This window comes from Apteryx mantelli, chromosome 4 (genome assembly GCF_036417845.1).
Source record: "Apteryx mantelli isolate bAptMan1 chromosome 4, bAptMan1.hap1, whole genome shotgun sequence".
In the NCBI taxonomy this organism is placed as follows: Eukaryota; Metazoa; Chordata; class Aves; order Apterygiformes; family Apterygidae; genus Apteryx; species Apteryx mantelli.
Genome location: NC_089981.1, coordinates 37623102 through 37644051, shown reverse-complemented (window position 1 = coordinate 37644051; position 20950 = coordinate 37623102). Strand labels below are relative to the sequence as shown.

Below are 20950 nucleotides of genomic sequence, written 5' to 3'. Positions count from 1 at the left end.
TTTAATTATCCTCAGTGAGGCTTGAAGTTTCCTATGAGCAGCACATGAGTGCTGTGGGCACTGCACTGCCCAGCTTCCCAGAGCTCCCAGGATGTTTGAGTAGCAAGTGCTAGTGGTGGGCTTATAGCGATGAATTCTCATTGATCTTTGCTAATGCAAGGTTAAAGCTTTGGTATTTGCTAGTGCTCTAAATTTTGTACAGTATGCTAATTACTCTTTTGAATTGGAAATGCTTGTTCAGCACAGTGTAAAAGAAATCGGAATTGTCTTTGTGATGCTGTGTTGCAAATAGTGTCTAACCTTTTCCTGTTCATCTAGAAATGCTGTTCTATTTTTCCTGGGCCAAATTAAACATCACCACATTTTTATTCAGTTTACAATACATGTGCATGCATGCATATGCATACACAGGTGTAATTATTTTATTGTTGTGCTAGCAGCGATACTGTCCAGAATAATTTTTTCCTGACATTGTGTTGGAATGAAGAAGAATTTGGAAGTGGGTGCAGCTGTCTGAAAATTAAAAAGAAAGACAAAATAGAAACATAAATATTTAGCATCTGCAGAGAGGGAACCTGAATGATAATTAGACAAGGATCAGTAGATTAGTTTGGAAGAAAGATTTTCTGGTGACCCCAAATCTTTTGAATGATTCTCTATATGATGGCATTTACATGTTCAAAGTTTCAGTCCAGGGATCCTAAGACTAAATTCAGAATTGTTGGCTGGGGAAAACAATGGGAAAGTTTTGTCTGAGCATCTGACTTTTAAAAGTGAATATTGCTATTTCAGTTTTTAATTTTGATGATTTTTAGCACAGCAATTCATCCTCAAATTGCTCCTCTAACATTAGGTGGCCCATATTGTATGAGATAACTTAAAATGTCTGAGTCTTATTATCCTGAGCCTGTAATTGGAAAAAGACAGGAACACCTAAGTGCTATTAATTTTCTCATTTATATACATATACAGCAGTGCTTATTGTTGCTGCAAGGTGACGGGCTTTAAAGATTCAGTTCTAACATCCTTTATCACATCCTACTTTCTCTTACTGAAGGTCTGTCTCTGCCTATACTTCACATGTATTTAGCCAGAGCCTCTCTCTGGCTTCCAAGCCTGTTATTAATGTATTCCTCAGTGACCGCCTTGCCTGCATGTCCTTGTGTGTTCTCCTTGCCTCTAAAGTGAATATGGCAAACTCCTTGGGCCCCTCAGGGTTGAGGAGCACTCTCTAGTATCTTGCTGCATTCTTGCAAGCCTTTCTGGTTGCTGCTGATCTCTGGAAGATACTTCTGAGTTTTCTGTCTTGCTGTTATGAAGAGCTGTTATGCCAGCTCTTCACCTGGTCTATGCAGGTGAAGTCAGGGTACCTTGAGAATATTACTGAGAAGGCAGTGGATAGCAACAGTACTTACTGAGATATCCTGGTGCCCCAGTTTCCACTTAACTGTACCCTAGGGTGAAAAGATGCACTGTGGTTTTCATTTTATGTTCAAATCACTATTAATGCTGGCATTAATGCTGGTGTTAATTGCAAATACAAGAATCTGTTCACATCATTCAAAGTGATAACATCTTTGTGTTTGTAAGAAATATGGGAGAAGATCTGAAAGAAAAATCACACTTAAACAACATGTGCTAAGGTTTTTTTCCTAAAGCACGTCTGTCAATATTTTGCCTATTGGTAATTTCTTTATGGACCTCCTGCCTAAGCATTTTCTTGTAGTAGACCAGACCAGCTTTTATAGCTGATCTCCACTTTGAGGTCTTCCAACGGATCCAGACAGATTTAATGTTTCTATTTTATTTTCTCCTTATTCAAGGATCACAGAGGTAATTCAGGTTGGAAGGTCCTCAGGAAAGCTGTAGTCCAACCTCCTGCTCAGAGCTGGGCCAACTGTGAGATCAGACCAGGGCTTTATGCAGTTGTGTCTTGAAACCTCCAAGGACAGAAACTGCACAACCTCTCTGGGTAGCCTGTGCCACTGCTTGACTGTCCTCATGGTGAAAAAGTTTCTCCTGATTCCCAATCTGAACCTCTTGTAGCAACTTATGCTCATTGTCCCTTGTCCTCCCTTTGGGCACTGTTGTGAAAAGCTGGGCTCTGTCATCTTGATGACCTCCCCATAGGTACTGGGGGGCTGCTGTTAGGTCCCCCCAGAGCCGTCTCTGCTCGAGGCTTATGCTAGCCCGGTCCCTCAGCCTCTGCTTGCAGGGCAAGTGCTCCAGCCCCGACCTTCCTGGTGACCCTCCGCTGAACTCACTTTCATTTGTAGTGCGAGTAGTGGTCTCTTCTCTTCACTAAAATGAGCATTGTTTCACTCTCTTGGTGGTGCAGCTGTTTCCTCCTATACTTGACTGTCTAATTAATAACTCCTTGCAACCCTGCTTTTGGTGTGCGTGTTTCGGTGTGAAGTGTTTCTATTAACAAGCATACTTGGCCCAAATGGGGAGAAACTGTGTATGGCCCCATATTGGCTCTTGTTTGAGAGCAAGCATATTATGTGCTCTTTTTCGGGGTCACAACAAGGTTGAATAGATGGATACCCAGTGATGTTTTTCTAAATAAACTATCAGTGAGGTGAGGAGATAAGGACCTGGTTATGACTAAGGTCGGGACTTCCATTAATTCTTCAGGAAGCCAGAGATGCCAAGTGTTGAGATATAATTGAAGTTGGAGTGGATGTTAGATGTGTATTGAAGCTTCATTGTGGATCCCTGTCTGAAAAGGTTTATATTTTGCCAGTTATTTTCCAGATTATTTTTGAATGTGCTGAGGTAGCAGATGTGCTTGTTGTATCCAATACTTTAACATAATTTTAGGAAGTTAAACGGATGCATTTTGAAATTCAGTAGCATCTCTTTCAGCATCTGTAATGTTTCATTTGCCAGCCAGGATACAAGGGAACAGAGCATGTGATAAGTACTTTTTCTATGACAAGGTTTCTGTTTGTTTGCCAATGATAAGCTTCAGCTGGATCTTCTTTGGGGGTCATGGAGCATGTCAGGAGTGTGTGGTGTTTTGACATTTACACCTTTCCAAAATATTCCAAACATTGAGAGTAGCATCTTGCTGTTATTAAAAACCATATGATGGAATGTGTGAGGCAAATATATTACTATAAGGTCTTTACACTGTAGCATTAAACAATGCAAACTCATTACAGCATCATGGGTAAAACAGGGTGACAGAAAACCCTGGGATGGAGTATTATGCTGTCACCTTAAAAAAAAAAAAAAAAAAGATTAAATGTTGAAATATCAAAGCTGCTAAGGAAACAAACACATTATTAATCATTACACTGGGAAACTCCTTTGTTTTGGTGTGAAACAAAATATTAATAGAGACAACATTTAGTGAATTTAATGTTGGTTTTGGGTGTCTGATATTACAAAAGTTTAAAAAATGCAATAGTAAAACAGTAGGAGGGTCAGTTATCAGTGTGCTAATGGGAGAGCAAAGGAAAAGTCAGGAAGTTCTAGAAGGAAAGCTTGGTCTTGCTTCATGCATGAGGCTGCTCAGTGGCCCTGCAACACCTCAGGTTTGAGTATTTTCTGTTAGACTAATAAAAAGATTAAAAAATAACTATTACCTGTACATTTCCTTTGAGATTTTGTGGTTTTAAACTGAGCGTGATCTTTGGCATATACAAGTAAACATCCCTCTCAAATGTACTCATGTTTTTTTTAATAGAAAATGAAACAGTACTTTTTGTTGTTTTTTGTAATTGATGTGGTAGCCTTCCTCAAATTCCCTTACGAAGGATTGTCACATTGGACATGAACTTGGCAATTCTTTTTTTGTTTGTTTGTTTCCAAGTTGACCTTCAGGAATAGCCATGGCTGCTGGGCTGAAAGTTGACCTCAGGTATGTCTGTGTAAATTTGAAGTTTCACTGAAATTTTTAACCTAAGAATTTCAGTAGGGCCATTAGTGTACCCCAGATTTTTGGCTTCTAAGGATGTGCTTTTATTTTCTATAAACATTAAATCTGGACAAACCTTTTTTAAAGGACCTGTGGAGATGGGTAACACTCATATCAGAACATTGTGTTAAATACCTTCTGTGTTTCCATTTAAATTATTATGGGCAATTCAGATTCATATATTTTTTCTGCTAACGCATTCAGAAATAGCTGTTGTTTGTAACATTGCAGTTAATCATTATGGCATTGTGTGATGCACAGCAGGTGACCTCCAGTGGTGAGCTGCTCCTGAGTGGACACCCCCGGGTATGCCCTCGTCTGGCTTCTAGGGAAGTGCCACTGCCTGCAGACTGAAAGGGCCTGGGGATTGAATTTGGTTGTGAAGCATACTTGGCCAAACCTGTAAGTGTGAGACTGTATTTGTTGTACTCTGGTATCTAGCTGGCAGTTGGTGAGCACCACAAGAAGCGCTTCTGTGGCTCCAGAACTGCACTGCGCATCATCTACTGATGCATCAACTGAACTGGAGGAGTAGGGTCAGTATGCAAGAGGATTTTTTTATACAAATTTATTGGTAATGTGTACTGATAGGACAGGAGATAATGTGATTATAGGATAGGATTGGAATAGTCATCTAAATAAGATTTTGATAAATGCTTCTATTTTAGAAGCCAAATTCTGATGTTGGCTGTAGTGAAACGACATTGATTTAGAGCAGGTGAAAATCTGACCTTCACCATTTCTTTTAAATAGTGATACTTTGATTTTTAGGAAATAGCCTAAGTTGCTTAATGATAATTTGGCCAATTTATCTTTGTTCAAAACTGCTAATGTGGAGGAGATTGATGGCAGCTAAGGCTGGGCTGGCATACTTAAGCAGATCCAGTTGAAATATATAGCAGCCACTCATTGCTAAGATTGTAGCCTCTTTTTCTGGTCTACTATTCAGACGTTTTCTGCCGTTATGCTCTGACTATGCTTTCAAATGATGGAGCCGGTGTGTTTGAAATATGCCAGTAAGGGAGAGCAATGTTACAGAAGGATACTACCTTGTCATGAAAGACTGTAAGTTTGTAAGTGGTGGAATTTTTATCCTTACTGCTTCTTGCAAAAGTAGGGAGAAAAACAGCACAGGGAGGAGAGTACTTCTTAGCTCCTCTTCTTCATATTTCACCTTAACTTGATGGCTCTTAAAGTTAAGGGTAGTTTGTGGTATTTGGATCATCGTCACCTTCCTTCTATGATATGCTCATTAATGTGATTCTAGTCACAGGTGTTTTCTTAGCCTTTCCTAATACAAGAAGCCATAGGCAATGTCACATCAGGCATAAGGTAATATAGGAGCTAGTACTATCAACCCTGAGGAAACAAAGGACATGTGAATAGATTAAGAAAACCCAGATGCACATCTCCATTGAGGAGATGTGATTTTCAAGGATCCTTCTAAAATGGTATTGAAATATTTATTCCAGGTGCTGTTAGTAGCCTGGAAAGGTTATGTCTTTTCTTAAAATCACAAAAGTGATCAGTAAATCAAGGTGACCTGTGGGTTGGCATGACAAAGCTGGTCTGTTAGGAACATAAAGTTAGTTCAGGCATATACATACTGCACAGTGGCCACTGCTGTGACTACAGTATAGACATATATTATATAATATATCTAAATCTTAGAGCATTGCAGAAAGCATTAATGAAACAAGCTCTTGCATTCCTCTTCTCTTCCACTCCTGTTCCTGATGAGTTTAAGTGTGAGGAACTAATTTGACAAGCAAACTGAGTCAGAAAGAGGGGCATGGATCTTTCCAAGGCCAATCACAGAATCTCCATTAGTACCTCTGCCTCCAGCCAGCTAAGAGCACGATTTTTATTAGATTCTGAGCAAATGACATGGCTATAGATCCAAAAGCAACTGAAACATAATGAAATCACAGAAATGGATGTTGATCAAAATGCATTTGCTATGGCAATAGAAATTTATGTAGTCTTTGAGTGGACTGGAATTAGATGTTCGTGCAGTCAAATGATAAATGCAACATGAAATTAAAAAGATACTAGTGTGGAATGAGGTGGGCAAATTATTTCAGTGCAGTCGTGATGCCAGCTTCATGTTCGTAGCACAAATACACAAAATGTTCTGGTACAGCAGCAGTATTAGATATGTACATTGTTCAGAAGATACTCATTTAAAATGGTGTCATTTTGTGTCACCATGCAAAAGTTTCTGCCTGCCTCACTAGTGCTTCTCACATTCTGTGTGTCTTCAGAAAATGAGTGTAATAGGTGTTTCCTATCCAGATGGAACTTACCTTGTTTATTTGTTAACATATGACAGAGTTATAAAATGAGGTGGAATCAAACCCAGTGTGAATTAGAAATATGTCAGAGGATTACAAAAGGGATTTTAGATCAGAATTAGTGTAATACAGACAAGATTTCTGCAAAAAGAACTGGGAACAGAACCAAATTTTCCTCCTTTTTTCATTGCTCTATATAAAGAACTCATATGTACAGACTGTAATTGCTGTGGTGAAAGGATACCAAATCATATAATGCCTCTAACAACATTCCTGTTTTCTAACCACTAGAATTCCTCATTTCGGAACACATCAGAATATTAAGAGCTTGATCCTGTTTACACATTTATAAAGTTCTTTCATGAAACAGTAACATAGATCTTCAGTAACATGAAACAGTAACAGGATCAGGCTTTTACATAAATTTGCAGAGAGGATCAGACATTTACGTCTTCAGTATGGTGGTCAGCGACAAAAGATGGATTTGAATGTGTAAAATGCCTGCAGCACCAAAACCAGGTCCATATTTATCCCTGTCATAACTCCACTTAGGTTAATGGAGTTGTGCCAAGGCTGATTATGCCCACAGTGAATAGGACAACTAGCTTTCTGGCAGGAGGGAAGTTTGACAAGACTGCTTTTGTGGGAACAATTAAGCCTTCTGATATTGGCAGTACCTAGTGACATTTTAGGAATGTTTAACTGGCCTTAAAATGATTATGTTGGAGATTTCAGATAAATATATCATGCCTAAAAGACAAAGAAAGTGTTAATAAAGGTATCTTCAAGCGTGGAATGAATTTAGTTCCATCAGCGGTTCTGAGTTATCAGGCCAGTTAGCAAGGTTAGCAATGTTTTAATTGTTATAATAAGAATTTTATGTATTTTTTTACTTACACTAATGTAACATTTGGCTTCATTGTGGATGGATATTAAACAAGGTTTGAAAGGAAGGTCCGATTCTCTGATCCCCCTTAGGCATTCCGTAATGCTTCTCATTTTACTTGCAACATCCGTGTGCAATCCATATAAGCATTTTCTTTCTACTTGGATTTAGAAATCCTGTTCGGTTGTTATGTGATAGTGTCTGAGCAATGAAGGCAGCTTCAATAGTTTTAGAGTTCTGGAAACAGTATATTTCATCTAGTTTGCAGAGATCATCTATTCAAGAGCAGTTGACTTTATTTTTCATTCTGTTTACTGGTTTTGTTTTGGGAAATGTGCTGTCTTGCCTGTAAGCTCTTGAACCACAAAGTACTCAAATAGTTTCCATGATGTGTTAAGGCCTCTAGCTCATTGGAGTCTGCTTGCTAGAACTTTGAGAATATTAAGCTAGTTCTCAAGATGGGAGTCTTGGCACTTCAGATGATGCTATGTGGTACTAAGTAATGACAGTTTGAATCCTGAGCAGTGGCATCTCCTGAGTTTAAAAATGTCCATGTCGCTAGTGCCATGCACCCCCTGAAGTAAAGTGCCTGTTTTTAATAGCATTTTCTCCTCCACATCCCCTCAGCCAGGGAGCGGGTGGATGCTTGCTGGACTACAGGCAGGTAAGGGGGAAAGAGGGAGGATGTAAGTATTCAAGCCAAGACCTAGTCAAACATAAAGCTGCAAGGGGATGTTCCCCTAGTTTGTGGCTCATCTGACACTTGTGGCAGGAAAGATGATGCTCTTGCTTTTTGTTTAGATAGTTAATATTATTTACTTATCTTAAAGCTGAGATATAGAAATTTGTATGATTCAAAAAGGAGAAAACTGGTTGGACTTTTCAAAGAGGATAAGGAAGTTAGGTTCCCAGATGTCACTGACTGTCAAAGAAAAGCAATTTCTTTTGAAAATCCTAGCTTTAGAAGCAGGTAAAACCAATTATAAATAATAACTAGTCATTTCTAAAGATAGACCAAAATTAATGTTGTCTATCTTTGCAAATATAGCCTGTATCTTGATGTGTTAACAATTTATGGCCTCATGTTATGGGTGTATTTCCACTGGATGCAGTATACTGCATTTTAGTGGCATTATGTTGTAGTATTTGGATAGATAGTGCAAAGTATGGATAACATCAAAAAATAAGTACTAGGTGGCAATGGATTATTAATAGAAATTTTTGCTTCTAGATAGCTACTTTTTATTGACCCCGTAAGGGAAACAAACAGTAATTCTAGGCCACTCTTCAGTAGCTTATCAGGAATTCACAGCAAACCTTGGGTCCATGTTATTGATTCAGCAAAACAACTGGCAGGAGCATAGTCTGAATGGATTCAGAAAACAACTTTCTCACTTCAGTAAACAGGACCACATACCAAGAAATAGAGAAAGCAGTCTCCTCCAGCTGGAATATTCAATCGACTGTCTTAAAAAGATGAGTCTCAATAGTTCTTAAAGTAGCAGTGAAAGGAATAATTTTCTCTTAATCAAATTAACTTTGTGTTTGTTATGGTATCCTGTAACCTAGCCAGTTTTCCAAGATACAAACAGAACAACAAAACCTGGCAAGTTCTGTGCATCTGGGATTGGTGGCCTGAACCTAATAAAACATGTAAGTGAAGAACAGAAAATAAAGCTGTCAGATCTTCTAATAGCTTTTAAACATTGCTATATTTTATTACAGATCTAAAATTAGCCTTGTTTTCAGACTTGGATCTTTTTCAAGGTTTTCTTTCAATCCAACTTTTTTTTTTTTTAAGTTATCAAGGCTGAGTTTTCAGCACTGAACAGTGGAAATGGTATCACAGCATTTTGCGCATTTCTGCTCCCATAACTACCAGTCCTTTCATATGGTAAATCTGACTTTGTTCATCAGACTGTTGGGCTTTGAAATTTTCTTCATAGTAGTTTATAAACAGACACTGTGCATCATGCTATGCCAGTGGAGTAAACATTGGAGGATCTATCTCAATGAGATGGATGAGTAGAGATGAGCAGTTTGTAATCTGAGATTAGTGGATAAAGAGACTAGAGTGAAAACGCAGTTACTCATAAAAAAAAAAAATTACCCTCTTAGAGTTAATGCAAAACAGCCTGCAGAGTTGGTATATGTGAAAGCAAAAGTGCCAAAAAATCCCCCAACAAAAGCAACAAAATCTCTAGTTAACAGGTGGATTTCACAAACTGGGGGAACTTTAATTACAGAATCAGTGGGCAGTGCTAAGCAGGAGACATGGTAGACTGCAGTGAGGATAGTATGTCCAGGCTTTGCTTTTGGTTTTAAATAATCTAGTTAATGTGAGACATCCAAAAAAATCCCACAAACAACTCCAACAACCCGCCCGCCCCCATCAACATACAGCTAATGTTTTCTGAAATTGTGATTTCTGTTTGTGGAGGCAGAACTTCTTTTACATTGAAACGTTGAGGAAGAATAGTGCTTTACAATCAACAGAGCACACACTCTCACTTTAATTTGCAGTACTGCCACTGCCTCACTATGTAACCCTGGGTAAGTCATTTAAGATGACATCCACAGAAGGATTCAGCATGCAAGTCTCATCTGATTTCCCGTTTAGCTGCCTAAATCCTAAAATGCTATCCTAATCCTGCTGCCTAGTCCTGGAGACACAGTCCAGAAATGCCTCAGTTTTCTATCTGAAAGGTTCTTGGATGTAAAAAAACCTATTTTTGCATATTTAAAACCTCTAAAAAAGTGAGGATGTTGGATAGCCAGGACCCAACTCCAGCATGAAATGGGTTGCTAAGCGTGGTTCAGTCTGCGCGCTCTGAGAAGTTTAATTCGGTATGTTTGCTGCAAGCGCTCCTGTTGGCCTTGGCTGTGCGGAGCAGCGGGGTTGGGCTTCCTCTGTCCTACCGAGTAGTTCAGTGGTTTGGACACTCGTCCAGGATGTGTTTCCAGGACAGGTTCATTGCTTCTCTCGGCTTGCTGGGATCCCTCCTATCCCTACCATCCTGCTGGGTTTTTACTGATTCAGGTTCAGAACTGATCTTCAGGCAAGGGGACAGGTGTGAATGTAGAAGTGAAGGAAGTGCCACTAGTCAAAGTAATGCAGCAGGCGGGTTGTGATGAGGATTTAAAAGAAACCTTTCTCTTCAGTGTCTCGTGTTGGCTTTGTGAATCTTGTTCTGTGGCACCTGACCGTGTATGCAATGCAAGAAGCTACATGGTAACTCAGGGCCTTTGGTCGTCGTTACAGGCTGCCTGAAAATGAGGCACTGTGACACTGTGTATCATGGTGCTAAGATTTCCTAATGAGCCCTAAACTATCTCTCAGTGCCTTGAATTTCCATGCTTATAATCCTTCACTGTCTAGGACAGTGTACTGTGGGCAGAAACAGGGATATGTAGAGCTAAAAAATTTGCACTATTTAGCTGGAATGAGGGATCTGGGGGCTGTAACGAATCATGCTATCTGCAGAGCGGCATGGGGAGAAACCTATGACTTGCATTGCTGGGTTGCACTGAAAGAGTCTTAAACGCAAAGTGCCAAGTGCTGTTATAATTGGGTTAGATTGCTCAGTGCTTATTCAAATTCCTGTTGATACTGGCAGTGGGAGTTTTCCTGAATAAAAGCTGAACAATGAGTCATCTCCAGGTGTTTTTATTTGAAAATGCTTTTTTTAAAACTGCTAAGAAACTCCCCATGTGCAACGTCTAAAGCATCTTCCCCGCTGGAGCAGCTCCGCCACGAGCACTGCAGCACAGCTTACACAGACCCGGCTTTGTACTTTGGCACTGTCATGGAGTTTCCTGCCAGTCAGACGAGTTGAAGCCACTCCTCTCTTGCGGAGAGATTTTGTTTCTGATTTGAGTTGGGAGGACCAATCCAGGGGCCGCCCTGTTTTATGGTGCTGTCAGATTGCAACCTTCTCCCGCTCCGGCTAATCTCCCTAGCCTTCTTTGGTGCTGGCACAGCAGGCTGCCTTTAACACACACAATGTGCTAGCGGTTCAGTGCTGAAACCTGTTTTAGTGCGGGTGTTTAAAATGAGGTGGTGGCTGCTTTCACTTCTGTTTGATAGCTGAATTTTTTCTCCATGTTTTCATGATCAGCACTGGGAGATCCAGGAAATTTTGTGACCACTGGCATATTTTTATTTAAACTGCCGTCAGTGGACCTTTCTCCTCCTGCTGCAGCATCATTGTCCTGTTCACAGATATTAAGACTTGAGAAGCTTGATTCTCTAAGGCTCGTATCCAAGGGCATCAGTCATTAACATACTGAGCTACATCTGCTTCTTGGCTAAGACTGAAGAAAGACATCTTAAGCTGGAAATCCTGCTCGCTCACTCACTCGCTCTCTCTCTAGTGCACACAGAACAGGAAGCATATGCAGCAGCAGGTTCTTTTTTTATTCCAAAAGGCTGCCTCACTTTGGAGATGCAGTGACAAGATAATGGAGTAAAAGTCTCCCATTTCCAGGGAAGAAAATTACAGGAGTCAGCCAGTGAAAGGAAGGAGCAAGTTAAATAGCAGCAGGAATAGGAGAGTAAAGGAAGGAGGACAGTGGTGAAGAACTGAAAATAAAATTAGAGGAAACAGGTGGAAGGCTGACAAAGAGCTGGGAGATATTTTAGGCTGCAAGTGTCTTTTTTTTTTTTTTGCCTTTTCTTTTTTTTCTTTTTTTATTCTAAGCTGGTATTGAAGATCCCTGCCATAAACCAGGCTGCTTCAGTATAGCAGCTTCCCAGACGTGTCCTTTTCTCTCTCCCTGCCTGCTGTTTCTACTATTGCTGCTGCTGACAGAAACGTGTTAGGAAAGCAGAAAGAGAAAATGCCAGCCATCCTGGTAGCCTCCAAAATGAAATCGGGACTACCTAAACCCGTACACAGCGCTGCTCCAATCCTGCATGTCCCAACGGCAAGGACCATCCCACAACCCTGTTACCTGAAGTTTGGGAACAAGGCGGAGGTGACCAAGCCATCGTATTCCAGCCAGATTCCTCTCAAATCTCCTAATGGACAAGAAAACATAGGAGATGGACTCCCACCAAGGAAGAGTAGCTCGGTAGAAAATGGATTTGACACACAGGTTAGAAACCACCAAGGTTTTGGGGAGGTGTATGTGGGAATTTGTTTATGTATTGTATGTGTGCAGCAGGTATTCTGAGGCATGTAGCAGTGGTGTGAATAGAGAGAAGAGCGAGGTGTGCGTGTGTACTAACATCTCTCGGGGGTGGGGGGGGGGGATGCTTCATGTTCCCCATGGTGGCATGGGTTGCCGGAGGATGATTTTGTAATTTTGTTAGCCTGCTGGAGCTGACGGTGGGGTGGTGAAGGATGGTGCTGTGTGTGCCGTTTGTCTGTGTTGCCTTGCATATTGGCTGTGCTTGAACTTGGGAGGTTTATGTGAGGGAGATGGGAGAGAGCTTGTTTATGGGGTGTGCTCTTTGTGCTCTTTCTGTGGGTGTTGATGGCAGCGGCTGGTTTCTGTATCCGTGGTGTGGAAGGAGTGCTGGTTGTCATGAATTCATTTGGTATTTGGTAGTGTACTGTATTGGAGTATGAGTTGTATGAGCATTTTGTATCTGAGGTTGTGTGGGGAGTGAAAGGGAGGCAGGATGTTCTGTGCTAGATTAGATTACAATATACATGTCATTCTCAGTATAGCTAAATTAGATTATGTAGGAATTAATATTCACGTGGAATTACCTATTTTTTATGCTATATGTGCATGACATCATAGATGCAGCACATTACAAATGTGCATTTTTTAGATTTCACTTTAATGTATGATTTTTTAATTTTTATTTTATTTTATTTTTTACATTTGCTGCTTCCTGCATTGAGAGGAGAAATGTACATTCTTCAGCTTGTTTTATTTTTGTCAGCATAGTAATGTTTTCAGCATGGCTCAGATTGCCTTGTACTGCTGATGCCCCAGCGTGCTCAACAGCAGCGTAAGCAGATAGTATGCTTTAGCATACTATGGTGTGAGCAAAGCAGATGGTCTGCTGCAGCAAACAGAATTGATTAACGTTATATAGAGTCTGCTGTACAGCAGTGTGATGTATTTTAGAAACAGCCATATACATTACAAGCTGCTTCTGCAGACATCCAAGCCTGGTAGAAGGTGGTACTGCTATGCTGGGATAGGGAAATTATGTCTGATCCTAATCTCTTTTTCTTTTACTTCCTCAGGGAATAATGGGTCATCCCTGCCATGTAGATATTTAAAGCTATGGCCTCATAACCTATTCTCTTAAGAAAAGCATGACTACTGATTGGGTGTATTTGGCCCTGTGCCCTGAATTTTAGGATATGCTGCACTTTCTTTGCTGGTAGACAGGGTGACGTGTCAGGCCAGACTAATATGACTGTAGCAGTTCCTGAGGGACTGAAAGCAGAAGGAGACAGGCAAGTGTTGGTGTCAGGGTGGTGGCAGCAGACCGACTGACCTGTGCATCGCCTCACATGCTCTTAAGAGAGAAACGAATACTGTTTTTTCCTCATGCTGGAGTCTCTCCTCATAATTATGAAATGTCAGCAAAATCTCATTGTATAGTGCTCTTTCCCTCAGATGTGCCTTGGTTTCTGCATGGAAATTTACATTCCTGCATAAGTGATTGTTATTCATAAAATACTTTCTCATCTTATAATAGATTTTAATCAGACAGATCCTGCTAGAGTGGTAGCAGGTTACAGCAGAAAGGGGAATAGGGTTTTTTTTGTTTTTTGTTTTTTGTTTTTAGCACTTATGCACATGTGGAACAACACATTTTGTATATACTGATGTTAAAAGGGTCTTCATGCTAGTTTATTATATTTAAATGGGGAGCGATTTTGACTAAAGAAATTTTGGGTAATTTTGGATTTTGAACGACTTCTTACTATAAGCAGTGGGAGAAATCCTAAGCTTTGTCATTCTCAGTAACCTCATTCAAGTGGAAGTCTTAGCAGATGACCAGCACCTTTTAAGGTGTGACCCAGTGAGGTTCATTTTACTCTCCATTGTCTTGGGTAAACACAGTCCTTTCATGTCGTTCTTGTTGATGCAGCTTTGATGCCTGTGCCCACATGAGCATGAGCATGCATGGTGTTGCCATTCAGGGTACTAATTTGAGACACTGGTCTATGTCTCAAGGGAGTGTTTTTCCAGATCAGTTGCCTCAAGGGCACTGTTCTTTCCTTTCTCTCTCTTGCCCTATTAAGGAGGGGGAGGTGGAATGGGATGGATGGACAGCTGCCAGATGCTATATCAGCAGCAGGAACATTTTTATCCTAGGAAACCTTCAGCCTACATTCAGGTATAGAGGTGCTTGCTGATAATAAACCTCCTGAGGCTTAATCCTAGACATCTCACTAAGGCTAAATATCTCAAGAACCATATATGCATAATATGGGAGTGATCATTTGCTTCTCTGGATATTTTATCTTAAGTACCAATATTGCCCTCACCATTTTACTGTGCAGGCACCTAGCATCCTCTGTGCCCCTGTGAGAGAGTTTAGATTCATAAATGGGACTAACACTGAATGTTTTGGCACCTCTGTTCTGGAGATCTGGGACCCCATGTGGAATTTGCAGCCCATGGGAAGGACATGATATCCTTCTGCATGGGTGGAGGGAGAGATAGAATGAGTTTCAGACACTCCTAAGAGAACATAGCCTAAGAGAACAAATAAAAATGACCAAAATCAATGTTCCTCATGCCCTGTGCGTTGCCAGGGATTAACCTGGACTTTGTAGCCCCAAACTCTCTTTCAGAGTTAAAGCATGCGCTATTTCTATCAAAAAAACAAGGTGATACCAAACTACTTTCAACACAAATAGAAGGGCAGCATTACTTTTATACAACTGGTTGGTAGTTAGATCACTCACTCGGAGAGTGGGAAACCTGAGTTCAGTTTCTATTTCAACATGAGAGAATTCAAACTTCTCTCCTATCTCCAGAGACTTTTCTATATCACCAGGACACAGGCTGTGCTGGGAGTATTTTGGGGAATTGCTCTCAATCCTGCTAAAGTTGTTCTTCTTTGCACTGTATAATTAAAAATATATTTGCACATACAGAATAAGGACAGAGAACAAGTAATTAGACCTAATATTTAGGATACTTGCATGCAGGGAAAGAGATAATGAGGCATGCAAAGGATAGGAAGTATTCATTTACCTATATATGCATATGAATTTTCCTCCCCCATCATGGTGTATATATGCTCCCATTTTGAATTTTTATGCCTTTTTCTCTGCACTTAGTTTACTGATTTATTCTAGAGAAGAGGCCATGTCTCTGAGATTGTACATATTTTGAGCCTGATTCTTCTGAGAACCTGGGCACTGCAACTGATATTCATTTGAGTATTCATTTAAAAAAACATGGAAAATCAAGGTATTGCACTTGGGAAATGTGATATCAGTGAAAGCTTCTCAAAAAAATTTTTTTGGGGGGGGAATATGATTTTACATGTGTAAACTGGAGTTTATAATAACTGGAAGTGTTGTGCCTTAATGCCATATAAGGGCAATGTGTTATTTTAAATGCTCTGCAATTTATAAAAGGCATTCTTCAGTGCCTTTCAGAGGCACTTTCCAAAGAAAGGTCTGAGGGTTTTAGCATCAAGCCCGTTGGCAAATGCTAGTCTGAAATCTTAGGTTGATGAATCATGGCAGTATCATTTCTATTTTATTGTCATTGATTTACATGTTCCATTCATTTTTCCATATTAAATTCCCTGTGTTTTGCACAACAGTATCCTACTGTTGCACTGGTACTTAATTTGTCCAATTTGAAAACACCGCCAGTAAATTATGCCCATGTTTAGAGAGCATTGTTTTGGAAATATTTAACTTTGTTACCAGAGAAACTTCCATCGAATAGATAGCAAGATAGTGATCTCTCATATACAAAATGGTATTTATTAGTTATTTTGAAAAGTCATTTGTATTTGGCTATTAAATTTGCATTAATTAAGACAGAACTTATTGCTGATTAGAAGTCTTTGGGCAGGGTGAAAGTGTGGGCAGGATGCAAGAAGGAAGGTACTGTTTCAGGGATACAGTCTGTTGCCATGTTATTGTGGAAGCTGCTGAAGGAAATCATGGATTCAGTTAATGCATTCTTTGCTGTTACGTTATATTCTCTAGTTTCTTGATTTTCATTCTCTGGAGAACCTAAAAAATAATTACTGTTTGTAGCTAAGTAACCGTAGTAGTCCTAGAAGAACAGGGACCTTATGAGGTTATTGATCCCATCCTCCTCCTCCTAAGTCATTCTGAGTCACTCATGATAAGTATTTGTTTAACCTAGTATTAAAGCATGCGTAAATAGTGATTCAACTACTACCTTAACCAACTTGTTTGAATATTTAGCTGTCCTTAGTATTTTGGGAGTTTTATGTGTTTGCAAATACCAAACTTAAACCTCCCTTGCTGCAAATCAGACTGATTTACTACTTACCCCTCTCATGGCAGACTCGGAAGGCAAATGATCACTGGTTGGTTATTATGTTCTCCCTCACTTTTCTCTTTCTCTACACTAGATGAATTCTTTCAACCTTTCCTCTCTGGTTTTCTATATATATAGAAATATAACTCTTATAACTCTTCATGCTATCTATTTAACTCTTCTCAGTTTGTCAAGATCTTTTGTTAAGAGTGCTGTTCAAAACTGGCCAGTCTTCTACCTCTTTAGAGCTGAGTACAGCTGTTGTCTCTTCTGTCCTGTGCATGATGGAGTCTTTTAAAAAGATGGAGTCTTTTAAAAAAGAAATTTGATTTTTATTTTTTTGTAAGATCCACCCTGTAGACTCATATTCTGTTTGTGATTCACCATGATCTGATATCACTGTGTACAGCAAAACTACATTGCTCAGATAATCCCCATTTTGTGTTTTACCTAGAATTTTCTTTCCTTAGTGATTTAGGTCTTTTCAAACTACTTTTCCAATTTGTGTAGATCACTTTGATTCCAGATATATCTCCCAAGTGCTTGTAATACCCATCCAGGTAAGTAACATCCTTAAATTTTTGTTATTGGCCATTCTGTTGTCAAAGTTAATGACAGTATGTAATGGTAGAGAAGCTCCACTGCAGAACTGTGCAAATCTGCTTGATAGGTATGTTCAGGTTGATAGCAGACTACTGAAAAAAATTCAAGGAGTATTTCAGTCAGTTGTGTGCTGCCTTGAAGTACTCTAGCTACTCACAAATGGATTACTTAATAAGTAGTTCCAGTATTTTTCCACACTTCAAATGTAGGCTGACATCAGTCGCTTCATGAGCTGCATGGGACTTGTAATTTATTGGCTATTGGTTAGTCTTCTCTGCCTCACTATCCCCATTCCCATGCCATTACAATCCAGATGAGTTCTTATAGTTCAGCTATTAGTAATTACTTTTCTATATTTTAATTAATTTTATCAAAAGCAATTTATACTTCCAAATCACTTTCTTGCTAATGTGAAGCTTCATAGGGAGAGAGATTAAAAAAAAACATATTGCTGAGAAATTGTACCTTCATTTCTCATATGCAATAGCCATTCTTATTTATGGTGTATTATGCTTCACTATAGAGCCATCTTGCAAAAGGGATAGAAATCAAACAAGTCTTATTCCGGACCCAATTTAAAGTTATATGTACATAGAGTAGTCTTGTAATCTCAATGCCATTATATAAGCTGCCTCAGTGATAGAAGTGGGTCTCATTACCACTGCTATTCCAGTTATAAAAGAAATGATGAGAAATGTAGTCAGTAATACTGATAACAAACATAAAAGACAGTTGTTTGCTTTGTGGGAAGAAACTAAGTAAAGTCACTTTTTAGGATGTCTACAAAGGAGGAGGGTTGGAAAAAATCTAAGAAAAACTATAGATTCAGGCTAGCGAAATATATAACCACAAAATTAATTTTAAATGAATGTTGACTTCAGTGAGCTTGCTTATGTGATTATAGTTATGTACTTACATATAGTTCTAAAAAAAATTTGCTATATCTTGCTTTCTGAAGGATTTTTTGACATACAGTAAACAATCAGGGCTATTAAGTAACCCAGACAAAATCTTTCTCCTAGTTATGATTATAACGGTTTTGCTGGTATTTTTATAGATACACATATTATTAAATATTAAATTGCAATGAGGTTGTTCCAAATGAAATTTTATCAGGTATAACCCAAGGAAACAATTCATAAATTGTTTTTACTGTGATTACTAAAATGGTGTTTTAGAGATCTGTCTTGTGGTATAAAGAGCTGCCCAGTTCTGGAGTATTAAGATTGCACTGTAAACTCAAGGAGTTCTTTTTTCACTGTTTTTTAGTTTTGAGTATGCAAAGGGTCACTTGGGTTCTGAGTTGCATTTAGATTTTTAATTGTCATCAGATAATGAGTGAAAACGGTTTTTGCTTTGATTTCAGCTTAATTATGACAGTTCTTCAGTAAATCGGCGTTTGTTCATCATTTAATGTTTCTTCTGAAGTTCAGTACCTTCACTGTGGAATTGCCGAAGATGAGATTTTATTGTTGACCTAGTGCTGCTGTTGAATTCAGCCAAGTTTTTATGGTCCCTGGTGAGTGTTTTTGAAACACTCATTTCATATGACCTTTTTTCCCCCTCTTTCTCTTTTTATGCTACTTCTCTGATCTCTGCTGATTGGTAGTATTGAAGGAGCTTCCAAATTTTTAATATACTTATCTTAAGAGCACCCCTTTGAGATAAGAATACTGTTCTTATTTTATAAATGGATGGCTAAGGCATAAAGAGACTTACCCAAGGTCATAAAGTCTGTGATGCTACAGAAAATTGCTAGCTAGTCCCCTGACTATAGATTATCTTTCTCCTTTGCTGCTACTTGTTCATCAGTTCAAAATGCCTATGCATGTGGTGTCTGCATGTTCTCCTGTGTCCTTGAAACTTTCAGTTTATTCCATGAAATTACATTTCTTCCGTAAACACTGTCACTTTTTTGTCCTTATATCAATTGTTCTCTTCTACTAATATCCTTAATTGATATTGCTTTTAAAAATTCCTGATAGTGAACCTGAACTTCATTTCTGCTTTATCTCTCTAGGGGGGGAAAAATAATAGTAAAAAAAAACCCACCTAAAATCAAATCATAAAAAAAGGGGTCTGGTAAATAAAACATGAACCATTCCTGATTGGTACCTGAGAAGTACAAAAAAGAAAGAAAACCATGAGCCCAACACCAGCTGTGCTCTTTAAAAATTCTAATCAATATGTGAAGTATTCAAATTACATGTTTTTTTTTTTTTCTATTCAGAGAGAGTCAGAAAAGAAAACTCTTATTAAGATGTGAAGGGTGGATTCAGTTTTTGGTTTTGGAAAATCATGGCTGGTTTGGGCTATTTTTGCTTTCTGTTGAAGAGTCCTTTGAGAAACATTGTCTACTGTGTAATTTCAGTTTCCAGATTATCTCACCTCTGGGTTTACATTTCAATTTAGTTAGTAGAGCATTTTAATGCTTTTAGCATACAGGTCTCCTTTTCCTCCTAAACTGAGAGACAAAAAAAAGAAAAAAGGGATTTGTATTAATAATTCTGGCTGAACTTCCTAAACTTGCAATATAAAATGAATATTATAAGTGCTGTTTAAGATGATAGAGTTTTGAATAAAGTGACAGCTGGTCTTCAATGGAAGAATGTTTTCTAGTCTTCAAGTTTTTTCATTCTTTTTCTGCTTATTTAAGCTTTGAGGCTAAATGTTTTACTCTTATTCTGGTGTAAATCAAGAGATGCTCTTAAAATTTAACCCACTGACTTCATTTATTTTTTCCTCATGACAAACTGCAGAATCTTAAGCAAGCTCAGATTTATTCTCCTGAGAAGTTTACCTGGCTAAAAATACACTGGTTGAATATTATTTTAGAAACATTTATATTTGAAAGATATAAATGGTCAGATTTTGTGTGTATTATTAGATGTGAACTGTTGGTACATTTTGTAACAGGAAGCTGCTGGTTTTCCATTCACCAAGAACTGGAATTCAGTCAAACACTTGGCACTTACTTTTATGCCTCTAATTTTATCTGTAAATTGTTCTTTCTGTAATGGTTTGTGGAAACATTCTGAGTTTCTTCAGTTTTGCAAAGCATGGACATGGAAATAATTGCTAAAACTTACAATAAATAAACCATTTATTAAAATAAATAATTGAGAAAACAGGTCACTTTATTTTAAATCAGGCTGAGATCATAAGTTTTACTTTGATCCCACTTTTGTTTTCCATTTGAAAGTATTTTTAGGTGTGTTATCCTTGGATTATTTTTCATTTTACTTTTGGGTTATTTTAGAATTGGAAGCAATGTGTGGGAAAACAATAAATGAAAAGAAAAAAATAGCTCACATCTGAATTTCTAAATAGGCTTTTACTAGTATTTTTGCCCCTATGGTGGTTTTGGGCTGTAATGTCTTCATCTTTTGATAATGTCTTGTTTGCTCCAATGACCCCTTTTAAAATTTTACTCTCTGTCCATCCCTTGTCTTGGGTGTTTACTCAACTCCTCCTCCTATTCTCAGTTCATGTGTTTTTTTTCCTTCTACATCCATGGCTAGAACAGTTTCCATATTCTCTCACATAGTTCAAAAGCATTCACAAATCTCCTTATTTTACCTATGATGTCACTAGTATTGGCCCATTTCCTCTCTCTTGCCTGTATGTAAAGCAATCACTGTATAATACAGAAAGTCTGTACTGGGGAGTTTATGGTTAGGGCTTTTGACAGAAGGCTTCTGAATTGTCTGTAAGTAGCAAACAGTAGCAAGACCATACTGGAGGAGCTATCAGCTGTAAAGAGAATCCATAGACTACTTCCTGACAGTA

General features: G+C 38.7%; 1 protein-coding gene across 1 annotated transcript in view; it reads left to right on the top strand.

Annotated features, from left to right (window-relative positions):
* The first annotated feature begins 11867 nt into the window (after positions 1 to 11867).
* The window catches only part of NAV2 (neuron navigator 2), a 247619-nt gene continuing 238536 nt past the window's right edge, over positions 11868 to 20950 (top strand). Inside the window, exon 1 of the mRNA XM_067296249.1 lies at positions 11868 to 12202. Coding sequence (XP_067152350.1) covers positions 11945 to 12202 — 258 coding nt within the window. The 5' untranslated portion in view covers positions 11868 to 11944. The remainder of the gene's footprint in view (positions 12203 to 20950) is intronic.